The sequence below is a fragment of the Mus musculus genome, chromosome 13 (genome assembly GCF_000001635.26).
Source record: "Mus musculus strain C57BL/6J chromosome 13, GRCm38.p6 C57BL/6J".
Lineage (NCBI taxonomy): Eukaryota > Metazoa > Chordata > Mammalia > Rodentia > Muridae > Mus > Mus musculus.
The window spans coordinates 55,208,922-55,225,972 of NC_000079.6; the positions used below are offsets into that span (position 1 = coordinate 55,208,922).

At 46.9% G+C, this 17,051-nt stretch overlaps 1 protein-coding gene across 23 annotated transcripts in view; it reads left to right on the forward strand.

The window, feature by feature from the left end:
- Positions 1-860: 860 nt before the first annotated feature.
- The window catches only part of Nsd1 (nuclear receptor-binding SET-domain protein 1), a 108,544-nt gene continuing 92,353 nt past the window's right edge, over positions 861-17,051 (forward strand). Inside the window, exons 1-3 of one of the 23 annotated variants that reach the window (XM_006517146.3) lie at positions 863-954; positions 4,283-4,396; positions 5,140-5,229. In XM_006517146.3, coding sequence (XP_006517209.1) covers positions 4,367-4,396; positions 5,140-5,229 — 120 coding nt within the window. In that variant the 5' untranslated portion in view covers positions 863-954; positions 4,283-4,366. Of the gene's footprint in view, positions 955-1,413; positions 1,614-1,792; positions 2,145-2,220; positions 2,392-2,574; positions 2,669-2,746; positions 3,413-3,483; positions 3,697-4,282; positions 5,230-17,051 lie in introns of those variants that run through there. The other 22 variants (XM_030247184.1, XM_006517144.3, XM_030247186.1 and 19 more) reach the window with 22 other exon arrangements.

The window sequence follows — 17,051 nt, forward strand, 5'->3', positions numbered from 1 at the left end:
AGAGTGTTAGCCTGTTTCAGGATCCTCCCAGATGCCTGTGTCTTGGAGGCCACAGATGAGGAAACAGAGGTTTGGGACTGAAAGATAACTTCTTCAAGGCCCTCCAGTGGCAGTTCCAAGTACCTCAAAATGGCTAGGCACTGGGAAGGGCTGTGGAGTGATTAGCATTGGGGTAACTGCCAGTTAGAAATGACAGGCTCAAATGATTACTTGTGAAAAAGGATCCAGTGAGAGCTTTCCTATTGAATTGCCCGAAGGTGTTAGCAGGAGTTATTCCTTCGTAGAACAAAAGACCGGGTCTCCATGGGAGAGGGCCCCAGTTTTTTTCCGGCTAGTTTTAGCGCAGGGAAAGATGCCAGTCAACTTTGCATCTGGAAACTCCTTTAAACTAACCCGAGGGACCTGAGGTCACAGTAGCCTCTTCACTCTTGCTTCCGCCGGGCACCTTCTCTCAGGAAACCCACTTGCCCTCTTGGCAGGGCCAGGGCTCCAGCATTACTGATGGTATGCTGAAGGCTTAGCTCTGAGCCTCCTTTAATGGACTGTGGGTCTTGGACAGCAAGCAGCTGGAAGCATCCTAAGCCGCTGCTTGCTGGACACAGTCACGAGGTGAAGGGCAGGGAAGGATGGAGTTTGGCCCAACCATTGCAGATCCCCAACCGGTACAGATACTTGGCAGGGGAACGCCAAAAGTGCCTGTTCTCCCAGGTGGGGGTCTAGTTACCAGAGGGCCCTCGGTAAACACTCTACTGGGGCAATAACTATGCACATTTACTAAGCCTCTGGAGGAATGGTGGTCACGTGGCCATCGAGGGCGGCGCCCTCGGCTTTAAAATGAACTCCAAATCACCGAAGGCTTTCTGGAAGAGGCGGGAATTCTCGGGGCCGTCCAATATGGCTTTCTCTCAACAACAAGGATGCGCTTAACGCTCTAGGGACCAAGTCATGCCTGAGGTGAGCTTCTTGCGGTGAAGCAAACCCAGGAAGCAGCAGGGTCCGGGAAGGGAGAAGTGCCTCAGGGGACTGGAGTGGCTGGACCAGGCCTGGTCCAGTCCCTGACCTTCCACTGTCTTTGAGGAATGGACGCGCTACAGCCCTACGAGGTCAGGGCGGCGGGGTCCTGGTGCTAAGTGCGCGCCAGCAGGACCCCGTCCTCCTAACGCAGAGCCTTCCTAGGCCGGGGGTTTGCGCCTTTCATGCTTGGCCAGCCCGTCCAGCCTGTCGGCCGTCCCTGTGCAGTCGCGCAGGGGTCCCGATGCCTGGGCCTCAGGGGCGAAGCGCGCTCGAGAGGGCCATCTGCCTGGGTGTGGAGAACTGCAGCGTCCGCGGTGCGAGGCGCTGCCCCTCCCGGCCCCCGGCCCCGCGCGCCCGCACCTCTCCAAGGCCGCCAGCGCCCGCAGCCCCGGGGCCGCCGTGCCAGGCCCAGACCCAGACCCACACTAGGCGCTGGAGGCGGTGCAGGGATTAGTGGACCCCTCCCCCCGAGCTCCCCTCGCCCCGCCCGGGGCAGCGAAGACCCCTGGGCCCGAGGGTGACCGAGGAGCTTCGTCCCCGCGGGGTCTGGACCGGGGGCTCGGCCTCGCTGGGCGGGGGCTGCACGGCGACAGGCCGAGGTGCGGGCGCGCCGTTAGGCTGTGTCCCAGAGGCCGGGGTGTGGGGCGTGGGCTCAGGGCTGCGGGGTCTCTCGGCCTCAGGCCCGGGTTGAGGCCACGGTCCTGCGGCCAGTACCCCGGGGCGGGTCACCCGACCCTGCTCCCCGGAGCCGCTCACCCCGCACGGCCCGGCCTGGGGAGGGAGAGGGAAGGGAAGGGGTGGTGGGTGAGGGGCCGTGGGGACCGCAGGGCCGAGTCCCCGGCCCGCCCGCACGCGCTGCTCCAGGGCGGCTGCCCCAGGCTCCCGGGAGGAGCCAATCCCCTGCCTCGCGGGCGTCGAGCCTGCGGCCGAAAGGGAGTCCCAGGGCTGTAGAGGCTTGGCTCGGGGAGGCAGACCCGAGCTGCTGCTGCCTCCATTTTGTTTCCTGTTCAGCTTGGTCTGTAGTGGTGGTGGTGGTGTGGGTTTGGGGTGCGGCTGGGCAAGGGGGTTCCCCTGCGGCCACGTCTGCTCGGGGCCTGGGGCCTCGAAGACCCCCATGCCAAACCCCCCAGGTGAGCCCTACAGCGAGACGGGGGTAGCCTCGGCCTCGGGTCGAAACCAGCGGGGCTGAGGGCAGGTGCCCAGTGGATGGGGAGCCCGGGCTGGAACCTAAGATGGAGGCCGGGGCTGACGCGGGCCTGAGAGCAAGGCCGGCGGGCCAGGCCTCAGCCAGGCACCATGGTGGCTCCGGGGTTGGGGTTCAGGATGACTGGGGTGCAGTTAGCCGTGTGCAACCAGGGGCTGGCGCGGCGCCCCGAGGTAGGTGAAAGGATCGTCATGCCACCCACGACGCCCGCAGGCCCCGACACTCTGGGGAGGCGCGCGAGGCCCCCCAGGGGAGTCCGCCTCAGGCCCCGCCCGGGCAGCTGGGCCGACCCGTAGGCCCGGGGCCCTGAGCTAGCGCCCAGGGGGAAGGGAGGGGAGGGGGCGGCAGCAGCAGCTCCGCTGATTGGGCCGCCCGACCCGGCCGCTCGCTCGCCCGACTTCACCCGCACTGAACCCCGAAGAGTGAGGCAGGCGTGGGAGCGCGCGCAGGGTGTGTGTGTGCTGCGGGGGTGTGTGCGGGGGGGGGGGGGGAACGGGGACGGGATGGGTGCGCGCGCAGGAAGGGGTGCGCGCGCAGGGAGGAGGGCGGGTGCGCGCGCACCCGGGGGCCTCGGTCGCTCGCACGCGGGCCGGTGCGCGAGGCGCTCTCCTCAGCACGCGCCGCCGCCGCGGGGGCGCGCGCGGTGGGGGTGTGAGGAGGAGGAGGCGGTGTTGGCGGCGGAGGAGGAATAGGCCGGGGCGCAGGTCGCGTTCGCTGCCTTCTCGCCCGGGGAGAGAGACGAGGGGGGGGAGGGGGGGAGGCGAGCGGCTCCTCTCTCGGTGTCCTCCGCTCCGCTCGCGCCCCGGTGTAATGAGGGTCACCCCCTCCCCCCAGCTGGCCCGGGAGGGGGCGCGGGGCACGGTAACTAGTGCGCAGGGGTGGGCGACGGGCGCGAGGGGGGGAAGGGAGGGAGGGAGGGAGGGAGGAGACAGCGGGGCCGGGAAGATGGTGGTGTGGCCGTGAGTGAGGTGAGGGGACTCGGTGGAGGGCCGGTGGCTGAGCAGGGTTGGCGGCCCGCTGTGCTGCAGCCGCGGCGGCGCCCTCCCCCTCCTCCTCCTCCATCACTACCAGCGGGCCTTGGGCCTAGCTGGCCAGGCTGCGGCGAACTTCCTCCCGCCGCGGCCCGTGCATCGCCGGCCGTGTCCCCCCCCCCCCCCCAGCCCCGCGCGCACCTCGGCCTCTGCTTGCCCTCAGGTAGCTTGGCTGGGGGTGCGGGGGCGCGGGGGCGGCCGCCCTCCCGCAGCAAACTTTGCTCGCTACTGAGTGTTGATGAGCGCCGACAGCAGCGCTGCCGGGAGGTGGCTGCCGCCGCGGCTGCGGGAAGGAGCGCGGCCCGGGCAGGCGGCGTCGGCAGCAGCCATGTTTGTCAAGCTGTAGTAGCAGCTGCTGCTACCCTGACTCGGCTCTCGCCGACCGATCACCTCGGTTTCTCTCCCGGCCCGTGGCTCGGGGTCTCGATCCTGGCGGCTGCGAACCCAGTATGTTTGCAGCCAGGAAGGCGAGCTTCGGGGCACACCCGCCTCTGCCAACTCGCTCGAGGCCTGCGCACGGTAGCTGCAAAAGGCTCCGGCGCCGGCTGGGCGCGGGGTGCAGCGCTATTGTGACCGCTGCGCCCAGCTTGCGGAGGAGGAGAAGGAGGACGAGGAGAAGGAGGGGGATACCTTTTTGTACAACGTTCAGAAGCTGCCTCCCGAAACCCGCAGCCCCTTCTCTTTCAAGAGATTTTGGCTGTCGGACCTTGGGCGTGGGGAGGAGACGAGGGTTCCCGATTGAGATCTGGGAATTTTGACTGCCAAAGGGCTTTAATTTTAGTTCAGCCCCAGTGTCCACCGGCCTGCAGTGCAGGGAAGAGGAACGGGCTGTTTCCATGTGGCAGGATTTACCCGGCTCTGGGAAGATGTAGTTCTCACTGAGGCCATTTTCCTGTGTCAGCCTGGAGAACTTTTCCCGTCCTTGGAAGTGCAGCCGAAAGGCCACTAGGCCTTCAGAAGTGGCTGCCATTTTGAAAAGAAGAGTCAGATGGTTTGTTAACTCAGATTAATTGCTGTGTCTTTTGGATTTCAGGTTGATGCAGGCACAGTATGGATCGGACTTGTGAATTATCTAGAAGAAATTGTCTGCTGTCCTTTTCTAATCCGGTGAATTTAGATGCCTCCGAAGACAAGGACAGCCCTTTCGGTAATGGTCAATCCAATTTTTCTGAGCCACTTAATGGGTGTACTATGCAGTTACCGACTGCTGCCAGTGGAACATCCCAAAATGCTTATGGACAAGATTCTCCATCTTGTTACATTCCACTGCGGAGACTACAGGATTTGGCCTCCATGATCAATGTAGAATATTTAAGTGGGTCTGCTGATGGATCAGAATCCTTTCAAGACCCTGCAAAAAGTGATTCAAGAGCTCAGTCGCCAATTGTTTGCACTTCCTTGAGTCCTGGTGGTCCAACAGCACTTGCTATGAAACAGGAGCCCACTTGTAATAACTCCCCCGAACTCCAGTTAAGAGTAACAAAGACGACCAAGAATGGCTTTCTGCACTTTGAGAATTTTACTGGTGTGGACGATGCAGATGTAGATTCTGAAATGGACCCAGAACAGCCAGTCACAGAGGATGAGAGTATAGAGGAGATCTTTGAGGAGACTCAGACCAATGCCACCTGCAATTATGAGCCTAAATCAGAGAATGGTGTAGAAGTGGCCATGGGAAGTGAACAAGACAGCATGCCAGAGAGTAGACATGGTGCAGTGGAACGGCCATTCTTGCCGTTAGCTCCTCAAACTGAAAAACAGAAAAATAAACAAAGAAGTGAAGTGGACGGAAGCAATGAAAAGACAGCCCTCCTCCCAGCCCCCACCTCACTAGGAGACACGAACGTTACCGTAGAAGAGCAATTTAACTCAATAAATTTATCTTTTCAGGATGATCCAGACTCCAGTCCCAGTCCATTAGGAAACATGCTAGAAATACCTGGAACTTCATCACCATCCACTTCACAGGAATTGCCATTTGTAAGCAGCTTTTGGTACAACTTAAATATATACTTGAATGTATATATATAGGCCACGTAAAGGGAAACTTTAATTTGTCTTTGGTTCCAGTTTGTAGGTGGAAGCTAACGATGAGATTTTTTTAGGGAAATTTTACTTTGATTTTTAAACCATATCTCTGATGTGTGAGTTCAGTTCTTTATAGTTTACCCCAGATTGCTTCATTGAGGCTTGGCTAAGTTAATGCTCTAAGGGTGTCTGACTGAGGTCAGGTTTACATTTTCAAGATACAGGTAGGTATACATTCGTTTCACTTTTAAAAACAACAAAACAACAACAACAAAACTAAGAACTTACGGTCTACTGATGCCTTAGCAGGGGACCAGTGTGTGGCTTGGAGTCCTGTTTCTGCATAAAGCGTGGGCCAAACTTCCTGCAAGTTGAAGTGCATTTTGGGCATAAATTTAACTTCACTCAGATGGGAAATTTTCATGGCCAGTGCTCAAAATTTAAGTTAGGTTAGTTTTTTTCTGAACTACTTGTAAAGTGGCAGTGGTCTACTCCTTTGATGGCTGCCACCACTAAATTAGGCTTGATAAGCTTTCCCAGTTGTAAAACTTGAAGTGTGTCTGTAGATATACGTCTTGTGTGCAAGCATGCAGGAACGTATAGAGCTGGAGAGGAATGGCTGAGGCCCTCAGTGCTCTGCAGTAGTCCTGGAGGGCCATCCTTCCTGAGGTCTTACTTTCTAGAACTTGGAATTTCTTGACTAGTTAATAGCCAGTTCATCTTTTGAGCCCCAGTTTTATGACGTCTAAAAATTAAAAGTGCTTGATTTCTGAAAAACCATAATTAATTTTACATATTTGGTTCTGATTTTGTTTCGATTCTGACACTAAATTGTCATGATTACTATTAATGTCACCAAAGAAGATTATGTTTTTGTTTAGAGTCAACAGATGCCTGAAAACACAACATGACAAGTTTTTATAGTACATAGATGATTGTTTTGAGGACATTAAAGTTTTATTTTACTTTATACTTCTGTCAATCTCTAAAGCTGCAAAGAAAGAATGTGGGTGTGTCACCTTTGTTTCTGTTGATTGATATCAGCTATGGTTTCTTAGCTTGACAGTTACAGATTTTTAAAAATTGCTGTGGTGGATATCTCAAATTTGTGTTGTATTGTTTTGGATGTATATTAGAATTTGTAGTTTTATTTTGAAAACCTACTGACAGCTCATAGCTTTTTCGGGTTTTTGATATTTATTGTCTATGTGTATAGTTTTGTCTTCTCTTTCACATGTACGTTGGATGTGAGGGTAGAGCTGGATTCCGTAGAAGTGTGCAGTAGACGTGTAACCCTGCATAGCTCTCATCAGGTACATGCAGTCCCTCTCGTATTGGTCTTGTTAACTGCTAGAGAGCTGAGCACAGTGGTTCACACATATAGTCTCCACACTCTGGAGGGTGCATACTCTTGAGTTTGTGTGACTTCAAAGTCCCCCAGTCTACAGAGGGAGACTTTCTCAAAAACCAACCTCCCACCAAAAAAATTAATCTTTTGAGTATATTATGCCTCTAACATGGTAGTAAACTTGTATAAATGTAGAAATTTTTATTTACTCCTTTTCCTTCCTAGTATAAACCTGCATACATTGTGCATATTAGGTGACATCTTGAGAAAATATTAGACTTCAAAGTTTGAACAGGCTGTGACCTCATTATTTAGCTTGTACTGTCTTATTAGGTGGGTCTTGTGGTAAAAGAGATATCATAGAAGAGGAAGGTCAAAGCCAGTCAGGTATAGTGGCTCCTGCCTGTTTCCTAGCGCTCAAGAAACTGAGGCAGAAAGGGTTACTTTGAGGTTGAGGCCAACCTGAGCTACAGTGTTAAAAACAAACAAAGATGTGGATTTTTATGGTACTTCAGAGCATTTCAGTCAGAATTGAATACTACTGGTTTCCTACTCTGTGGGTCCAGGGGATTAAACTAAGGCCATCAGCCTTGGTGGCAAGCTCCTTTATCCTGTGTGTATGTGTTATCTTACAAGCCGGGTTGGGTGTGTGTGTTGTTTTTGTTTGTTGGTTTGTTTGATTGGTTGGTTGTTCGAGAAAGTGTTTTTCTGTGTAGCCTTGGCTGTTCTGGAACTCTGTAGACCAGGGTGGTCTTGAACTCAAATAGATTCACCTGCCTTTACCTGAGTGCTGAGATTAGAGGTGTGGGTCACTACTGCCTAGCTCCTATGTATATTCCTTTGGGACAGAGTGTCATAAATATAACAGTATGACCTTGAACTTCTGATCCTACTTCCACTTCTCAAAAGGATGTGTCAGCACGCCAGTTTTCCTTGCCATATAGCGGAGACTACCTTAAACTCAAATCTCCTGTTGGCATGACAGTCATGTGCCACAGTGTGTTCTCAGCTACTTGCATTGCTAGCTAGCTACTATTGCACAGTGTGAAAACTGTCTATAGGTGACATTGAAACTTTTTTCAAAGATTTATTTATTTTATGTATATGAGTACACTGAGATGCACAGAGGGCATCAGATCCTATTACATATGGTTGTAGCCACCATGTGGTTGTTGGATGTTGAACTCAGGACCTCTGGAAAGAGCAGTTAGTGTTTTTAAACTCTGAGCCGTCTCTCTAGCCTTTGAAACTTTTGTTTGTTTGTTTGTTTGTTTTTGAGACAAGGTTTCTCTGTGTAGCCCTGGATGTCCTGGAAATCCCTTTGTAGAACAGGCTGACCTCAAACTCAGAAATCCACCTGCCTCTGCCTCCACTGCCCAGCTAACTTTGAAACTTTTAACTAAGAATTCCTGATTGCAAACTGATCTTTTCTTTTTTTTTTTTTTTTTGTTTGTTTGGTTTTGGTTTTTCGAGACAGGGTTTCTCTGTGTAGCCCTGGCTGTCCTGGAACTCACTTTGTAAACCAGGCTAACCTCGAACTCAGAAATCCACCTGCCTCTGCCTCCTGAGTGCTGGGATTATGATCTTTTCACTTTATGTCATGGTCACTTAAAATGTGATATTAAACTGGGTAATATGGCATATATCAGTAATCCCAGCACTCCAGAGGCTAAAGGCAGTATTTGATTTTGAAGCCAGTCTGGGCTACAGAATGAGATTTAAATGGTGTGTTGCTGTAGCACATTAAAGGCAGAAGCAGGGGCTGGCGAGATGGCTCAGCAGGTAAGAGCACTGACTGCTCTTCCAAAGGTCCTGAGTTCAAATCCCAGCAACCACATAGTGGCTCACAACCACCCATCATTAGATCTGACACCCTCTTCTGGTGCGTCTGAAGTCCACTACAGTGTACTTATGTATAATAATAAATACATCTTTGGGCCTGAGTGAGTGGAGTTGACTGGAGTGAGCAGAGGTCCTAAAAATTCCATTCCCAACAACCACATGAAGGCTCACAACCATCTGTACTCTACAGTGTACTCATTCACAGCTACAATGTACTCACAAAATACAATAATAAATGAATGAATGAATGAATCTTTTAAAATAAAACAGAAGCAGGTAGATCTCTGAGATAAATAAATAAATAAATCTTTTAAAATAAAAAGCAGAAGCAGGTAGATCTCTGAGTTCCAGGCCTGATCTACATATAGAGTTCAAGGTCAGCCAGGGCTATAGTAAGATGTTCTAAGAAAGGTGTATGCTTGCATGCAGAGTCACATAAGCTCATGTACATATACTTCCATACATATATGTATACAAAATTAAAAATATAGGTCTTAAGAGGCTGGAGAGATGGCACAGCATTTAAGAGCACTGACTGCTCTTGTAGAGGATCCAGGTTTGGTTTTCAGCACCATGTAGTGTGGCTTATAGCCTTCTGTAATTCCATTCCCCAAAATTTGACTCCCTTTTCTGGCTTCCTCAGGCACTGCATGCATGTGGTGCATGATACACATGGAGACAAAATGCTTACACACAAAATAAAATGAAAAAAAAAAAGTAAAAGTTAAAATCTTGAAAGAAATTTAAACAAACAGTAAGACTGTGGAGTGACACATGCATGTAATCCCAAAACTGAAGGAAAAAGGGTGGTGAGTTCCAGGTCAGATGGAATCCATAGCAAGGTGCTCCAGTGTGTGTTCGTGTGCTTGCTCTCTCTCTCTCTTTTTCTCTCTCTCTCTCTCAAACACACACACATACTAGAAATGCACCACTAAATCCAAAACTTAAAAGCATTGGAGTTGTAGTTCAGTAGTAGTAGAGTTCTGGATTTCCACACATATCTCCCTAGGTGCCACATAAAATAGAAAACAAAACAAGGTAGTATTTGTGGTGAGCCAAGTGTACATAAGGACATTAGAGGACGACTTCTGGGAGTTAGTTCCCTTACTGTGTGGGTCCTGGAGACTGAACTCGTGTTGTTTGTGTGTGTGTGTGTGTGTGTGTGTGTGTGTGTGTGTATGTGTGTATGTATGTGCGTGTGCTCGCTTGTGGTTGTGTGTGTGTGCACATGCACCTGCCACAGTACTCACTTGCAGGTCAGAATAACTTGCTGGATTTAGTTATCTCCTTGTATCTTGTGTGTTCTTGTACTCCTGGCTATCTGACCTTAGGAGTGCTGGGATTGCAAGTGCAGACCATTGCATCTCGTTTCCTGTGGGTTTGGGGGCTGGAGCTTGTGTGGTCAGGTTTGAAAGGCTAGTAGTTTTTCTGACTGAGCCATCTCTTAGGTTTTCTTGTTTGTTTGTTTGTTTGTTGTTTTTGGAGAGGGGTTAGTTTGAGATAGGGTTTCTCTGTGTAGTCCTGGCTGTTTGGCTGTTCTGGAACTTTGTATATCAGGTTGGTCTTGAACTCAGAGATCCGCCTGCTTGTAGGTCCTCAGTGCTGAGAATAAAGACCAGTGCTACCACTACCTGTTTTCTTCATTGTGGTTTTGATTTATATTTTTGCTGATAGGTTAAAGCATACTTTTTCTAAAAATTGACTTTATGTGTGGGTGTTCTGCCTTCATGAATATCTGTACAGCACTATTGTGCAGTGGCATTTGAAGCTAAAAGTCAATATCTGACCCTGTGGTACTTGGGTTACCAATAGTTCTGAGCGGTCATATGTGTGCTGGAAAATGAACCCAAATTCTGTGGAAGAACAGCCATCTATCCAGAGCCGTGCTTATTTGTCATTTGCTTGTTGTCTTGTTGCTGAATATATTAATGTATCATGTCTGTTTTCAAATTGAAGATAATGGGGGCCATTTTACTAATACAGTCCTGGTAACTTGTACCTCTGACCTTCCTGCCTTAGCCTACCACATGGTGAGATAATTCTCTTCAGAGGTTTGTGGTAGGGTTGGTTAATGTTGGTAATTGTATTTAGGTTTCTACACATGCTAGGCGGGTGCTCTACCACTGATATACACATGTATATGTATATCCATCCTTATCCTTTTCTTACATTTTGAGAACAGGGTCTTGCTAAATTGCCTGGTTTGGCCTTGAATTTACTATCCTTCTCTTTCAGCCTCCTGAGAATCAGGCATAGAACTATGCTATAAGACTCAGTAAGTTTTAAAGAGCTCTTCTTGTATATTCTACAAGATAGCGTTTCTCTGTGTAGCCTGGCTATCCTGGAACTACCCTCTATAGACCAGGCTGGCCTGGAACTCAGAAATCTGCCAGCCTCTGCCTTCTGAGTGTTGGGATTAAAGGCGTGCTCCACTGTTGCTCAATGATGTACATTATTTTAATAACTTTTCCTATGGTTTGAGAAGGGATCACAAGCATGAAGTCAGGCTGGCTTTAAGCCTATGGAGTAGGCAAGGATAACCTTGAATTCTTAATATTCCTTTCTCCACCACCTAGGTACTCAGATTATAGACATGTGCTACCATGCCTGCCTACTTACAGGTGTTTTTGAGAGAGTGTGTCTAAAAAAACAGCGATGGCTGTCCTAAACTTGCTGTGTAGACAGGCTTCCCTTACAGATCCACCTGCTTCTGCCTTCTAAGTTCTGGGATTAAAGATGTGAGCCACCATATTGGGCTACTTACTTTTTTTGGTCCCATAGTTTCCAGGTAGTTTCTATTTTTAGAAACTTGGTTGGAGACTCAGTAAGATGATGCATACTCATATGTCCTAGTCTACTGTGTGAGGTTTTCATGTCTGCTGCTGCTGGATGAAACTAGAAAGGCTTTTAAAGTTCTTTGCATATTTTGAGCTGGTAAGATAGTTCAGTCAGTAAAAAGCTCTTACCTCTAAGCCTGGTAACTTCAATTCCTGGGACCCACATGGTGGAAGTTGGACTGATGCTTGGAAGTTGTTCTCTGGCTTCTACACACACACACACACACACACACACACACACACACACACACTGATGCTTGGAAGTTGTTCTCTGGCTTCTACACACACACACACACACACACAGAGAGAATGAGAGAGAGAGAGAGAGAGAGAGAGAAATATTTATTTATGAGCCATAGTTTCTCTGTGTAGCACTGGCTGTCTTAGAACTTACTATGTAAACCAGGCTGGTCTCAAATTCACAGAGATCCTCCTGTCTCTGCCTGTTTTGGGAGTAAAAGCTTGCATTGTCACGCTCAACTTTAAATGTAGCTTTAAACAACTTTTCACAACAACCTCTTCCTCCTTCTCTTCCTCCTCCTCCTGTTCTTCCTCCTCCTCTTCCTCTTCCTCCTCCTCCTGTTCTTCTTCCTCCTCTTTCCTCTTCCTCTTTCTCCTCCTCTTCCTCCTCTTCTTTCTCCTCCTCTTCTTCCTCCTCTTCTTTCTCCTCCTTCTTTCTCCTCCTCTTCTTCCTCCTCCTCTTCTTCCTCCCCCTTCCTCTTCCTCCTCCTCCTCCTCCTCCTCCAGTCTCCCAGGGTATTCTTGAACTCCATTTCTAGTAGAAGATGCCTGGCTAGGAACTTCATATCCTTGTCTGTCCTCTTCTGCAGTGCTGGAATTAGGCATGTACCACCATATCCAGTTTATGCAGGTAACAGTAGAACATAGGTCTCTACATCTAGGCAAGTACTTGATCACAGAGCTGTATTCCCCAATTCTCCAGTACATTAAAGGAGTACTGGAAGGCTGAGCGTAGTGGCAGATGCATCCAGAGGGGCTGGTGCTGGAAGAATATATTTTGGAGGATGAACTATCTTAATAAATGAGATTAAATTAAAATTTCTGGTTATATGATATCCCTTACATGCTAGGAACAGTCAGGAAGTAGCTGCTTTCTGAGTTACAAGAGTGTATTCTTCATGTCATTTCCGATTTCTTCTCATGCTGTATTAGAACTGATACAGCTCTCTGCTGTAAGTGGACATTAATGTCACACTAATTCTCATAGGCATTTTATAGCCAAAGCATTTTTATTTTGTTTTTTAACATCTTTAAAATTTTATTTGTAGCCAGGGAGCGGTGTCGCATACCTTCAGTCTCAGCACATAGAGAAGTGCAGACTGTCGGATCAGTGTAAGTTCCAGGCCGGCCAGGACCACACAATGAGACCATGTTTAAAAACCAATAAAAGGCCATTTTATACTTTTTTACAAACTGTATTAAAGACCTGTGTCCTGTGGGATATGTGTGTACTGTCAGTGTTGAGGGAGACTGGAGCAGAAAGATTGGATATGCAGTATCCTATCTCAAAAACAAAAACCAAAGCTTAGCACAGGGTAGACTCAGCTTGTAGTTCTGATATGCAGGAAGCTTAGGCAGGTGGGGTTACAGTATCAAAGTGAGAATCTGCTTCAAGGTTCTTTCGTATTAAGAAATGGTTATTTTCGGGGCTGGTGAGATGGCTCAGTGGGTAAGAGCACCCGACTGCTCTTCCGAAGGTCCGGAGTTCAAATCCCAGCAACCACATGGTGGCTCACAACCATCTGTAACAAGATCTGACGCCCTCTTCTGGAGTGTCTGAAGACAGCTACAGTGTACTTACATAGAATAAATAAATAAATCTTTAAAAAAAAAAAAAATAAAATAAAATAAGAAATGGTTATTTTCTTGTCAGTACTAGAGATTGGACCCAGGGCTTTGTTCAACAGGGTAACCCTCTATACTCCTAACCTTACATATTTTGTTTTGTTTTGTTTTTTTGTTTGATTTTTAAAGATTTATTTATTTACTATATGTAAGTACACTGTAGCTGTCTTCAGACACCCCAGAAGAGGGCATCATGGATGGTTGTGAGCCACCATGTGGTTGCTGGGATTTGAACTCAAGACCTTCGGAAAAGCAGTCAGTGCTCTCAACCGCTGAGCCATCTCTCTAGCCCCACATTTTTTTTATAATTATTTGATATAGATAATAATTTCTATGCCATGATCTATAAAATATTGCAGAACAATTAAAGGGTAATAGAATTCAGTGCTTAAAGTGATTTTTGTTTAAAAGAACCTAGGGCTATGTAGTTCAAGCTAACCTTAAACTAAAGATCCTTTTGCCTTAGCTTGCTGAATTGATTACAGGTGTATCCTATCATAACTGGTTTAAAGTATTTTGGAAACAGCTTTTAAGGTAAAAGTGTTACTATACAACAGGTAAAATTAAGCTTCTGATACTAGTTTTTTGGTAGAGGTGATATTAGAGTCTTTGTTTTTTAGATAGGCAAGCCTATCTAACTCCTGCAGTCTTGGCTTCTCAAATACTAGGATTATAGGTACAAGCCTCTATACTCACCTGTAAGTGAAGTCTTTATAGGTAGGTACTGTATCAGTTTTTTTGTTATCTATGACATTATTATCTATGGATAAACTGACAGAATTGTGAGGACAAAGGTAACTTTTTATAATTCTCGATAGGTTTACAGCTGCTTTGATTACCATAAAGAAGTGTAACAATTTAGGGGCTGGAGAGATGGCTTAGTGTTTGAGAACTTGAATTTTATTGCTAAACTCCTGTGTTGGCTGTACACAACCACCTGTAAGCCCTGTTCTAGGAGAGCTGATGTCTTCATTTAGCCTCTGTGGGCACTTGTACACATGTTGCATACACACATGCAGGTAAATTAATTTTTTTTTTTTTTTTTTTGCTATGTATACTTTTTGAGACAGGGTCTCATTATGTAGTCTTGATTGGCATGGAACTCATGTATACTATGCTGGTCTCAGAAATCTCCTTACGTCTTCTTCTTGGGCACTAAGATTAAAGTTCTGTGCTACCATTAGCAGCAAAAATAGATTTTAAAAAATCTATACTATGTGATACAGCAGTGTGCAATATTGAGTCTAGCATCTGCTCAGTTTGGATAACACTGGATCTTATCCTTTGTTTTCTATTCCTTTTTGAAAGTCTCTTGTGTTCCAGTGTGACTTCTCATTGGCTGTTTTATTGAGGATGGTCTTGATCTTGTGATATTCTTGCCTCTACCTCAGAGTTCAGGGAGTGTAGTGTGCACCACCATACCCAGTGAGACTGGCTTAGCATGCCAGGTGTCATGCGTGCTCAGCAGGCCTGGTCACAACCCAGTCACATCGCTATCACAAATTAAAATTTCTTTCCTTGTCTTGAGACAGGGGCTTACTGTGTACTAGCTTACAATCAGACTGGCTTGTAACTTTGGTGATCCTCTGTAGTATCTGTCTCATCTCTCCCCCTCTCCTTCCTCCCTCCCTCCCTCCCTCCCTCCCTCCCTCCCTCCCTCAGTCTTCCCTTCCTCCCCCACACTGACCCCAACACACACACACACACACGCACACAATTTGTTGCTTGTTTTTGAGATGTTGTTTGTTAGTAACCCTGGCCTCAATTGAGGGAATGAAGGCATGCACCACCACACCCATTAGAAAAAAATTCTTTAACGTTTTTGTGGGTATATATGGCTGTTGCAGTGCACGTGTAGAAGGCAGGGAGCAACTCTGGAGCGAGTTTTCTCCTCCTTTTTTGTGGGTTCCAGGGATTGCACTAAAGTAGTCAGGCTTAACAGTAAGGGTTTCTATCCATTGAACCATTGTGCTAGCTTTCAAACTTAATATTTGAATAAACATGTAGTGAAAAAATTTAAAGTGTACCAGTGAAATTGCTGTACTGTACTGGGCCTGGTTAGTTAACATCTTTCCTTACTATGTCTTCTTTCCACTTAATAGCACAAAGTAGCAGATTATGTACACGTGAAGATTCTGGGCTCTAGTGTGTTCTAGCCCTTTCATATGATTTACATTATCCGTGTGTTCTAGCTCTTTCATATATATATGATTTACATTATCCGTGTGTTCTAGCCCTTTTGTATGATTTACATTATCCGTGTGTTCTAGCCCTTTTGTATGAATTACATTATCCGTGTGTTCTAGCCCTTTTGTATGATTTACGTTATCCGTGTGTTCTAGCCCTTTTGTATGACTTGCTTTGCTTTCCTCATGTTGCCCAGCCTGGCTTAGAACTTACCTCCTGTCCCAGCCTCCCAAGAGAATGTTGGAATCTTAGGCATGTACTACTGGGCCTGCTTAGATTTATAATTGAGAAAAGTAAACACATCTGTAGTAGAGAGAGTGCTTGCCTAGCATGCAGAATGTAGTGAGTTCAGTCCCTGGCATTCTGTATAAACAGGTGAAGATAGTGCACAGCATGAGTCTACCACTTGGTGGGGCAAAAGAAGGAGGGTCTCTTAAGAGTTCAGTGCCAGCTAGGGCTATGCTGTCTCAACAATAAATTTAACAGTAATTCAGTAGGCTAAAGACTAATTTGTTTAGGGGAAGTCATATAACCAAGGTACCATTGTCCTAAAGTTACCTGACTTTAAGTCATCAACGAGTAACTTGCTTGTATAGATTTATTATTTTGCTAAGTTTTGTTTGGATGTTACAAGGATAGAGTTTAATTTTCTGTAATTATTTCAAATGATGCCTAGAAAAAAAATTGAAAACTACAATATATAAGAAAAAAATCATGCCAGGCACTGGTGGCACATACCTTCAATCCCAGCACTCAGGAGACAAAGGTAAGTAGATCTCTGTGAATTTGAGGCCAGTCTGGTCTACAGAGTGAGTTCCAGGACAGCCATGGTTACCTAGAAACTCAAAAAACCAAAAGATTAAACATAAAAATAAAAGTAAATAAGTAGAAGAAGAGTAGTTAATATTATGGTTTGACTACAATCTGGCATATAACTTAAGCTACTGGGAAGTGCTACTTTGTATAGCATTTAAATTACTATTTATTATTATTATTATTTTGGTGTTTCTAGATAGTTTCTCTTGTATCCTTGGCTGTCCTGGAAGTCACACTGTAGATCATGCTGTCCTTGAACTCAGATTAACCTGCTGCCTCTCGAGTGCTGGGATTAAAGGCATGTGTCACCACAGCCTACCTTAAAGTATTAACAAAGGGCAACATTTTTATAAAAATTTCATTCATGGCAAATGACTTCTGCTTACATTTTATTACAAAGTATACTTGTAATATGAACATGACAATATTCTACCATTTCAATGACGTTTAAGATCAGTGTTTGAAATAAAGATTTGTTGAAAGGATTCATTAGATTATTATTTTTACTAGTTATATATCTAGTACGCAATATACATTTATCAGAAGTGTTAAAATTGGCTTTTGTCATTTTACTTTCTCTGATAGTGCAGTTAAAATCTAGAAAGAGTGCCGGGCGGTGGTGGTGCACGCCTTTAATTCAGCACTCATGAGGCAGAGGCAGGTGGATTTCTGAGCTCTAGGCCAGCCTGGTGTAGAGTGAGTTCCAGGACAGCCAGGGCTACACAGAGAAACCCTGTCTCGAAAAACCAAAAAAAAAAAAAAAAAATCTAGAAAGGCCCATTTTTATAAAAGTCTGCGTTGTTTGTGAAGTGCTCATAATAACTTTGTGTTTATAGTCTTGTGATGTAAGGATGAGTTTTTCTCTTCAGACAGGATCA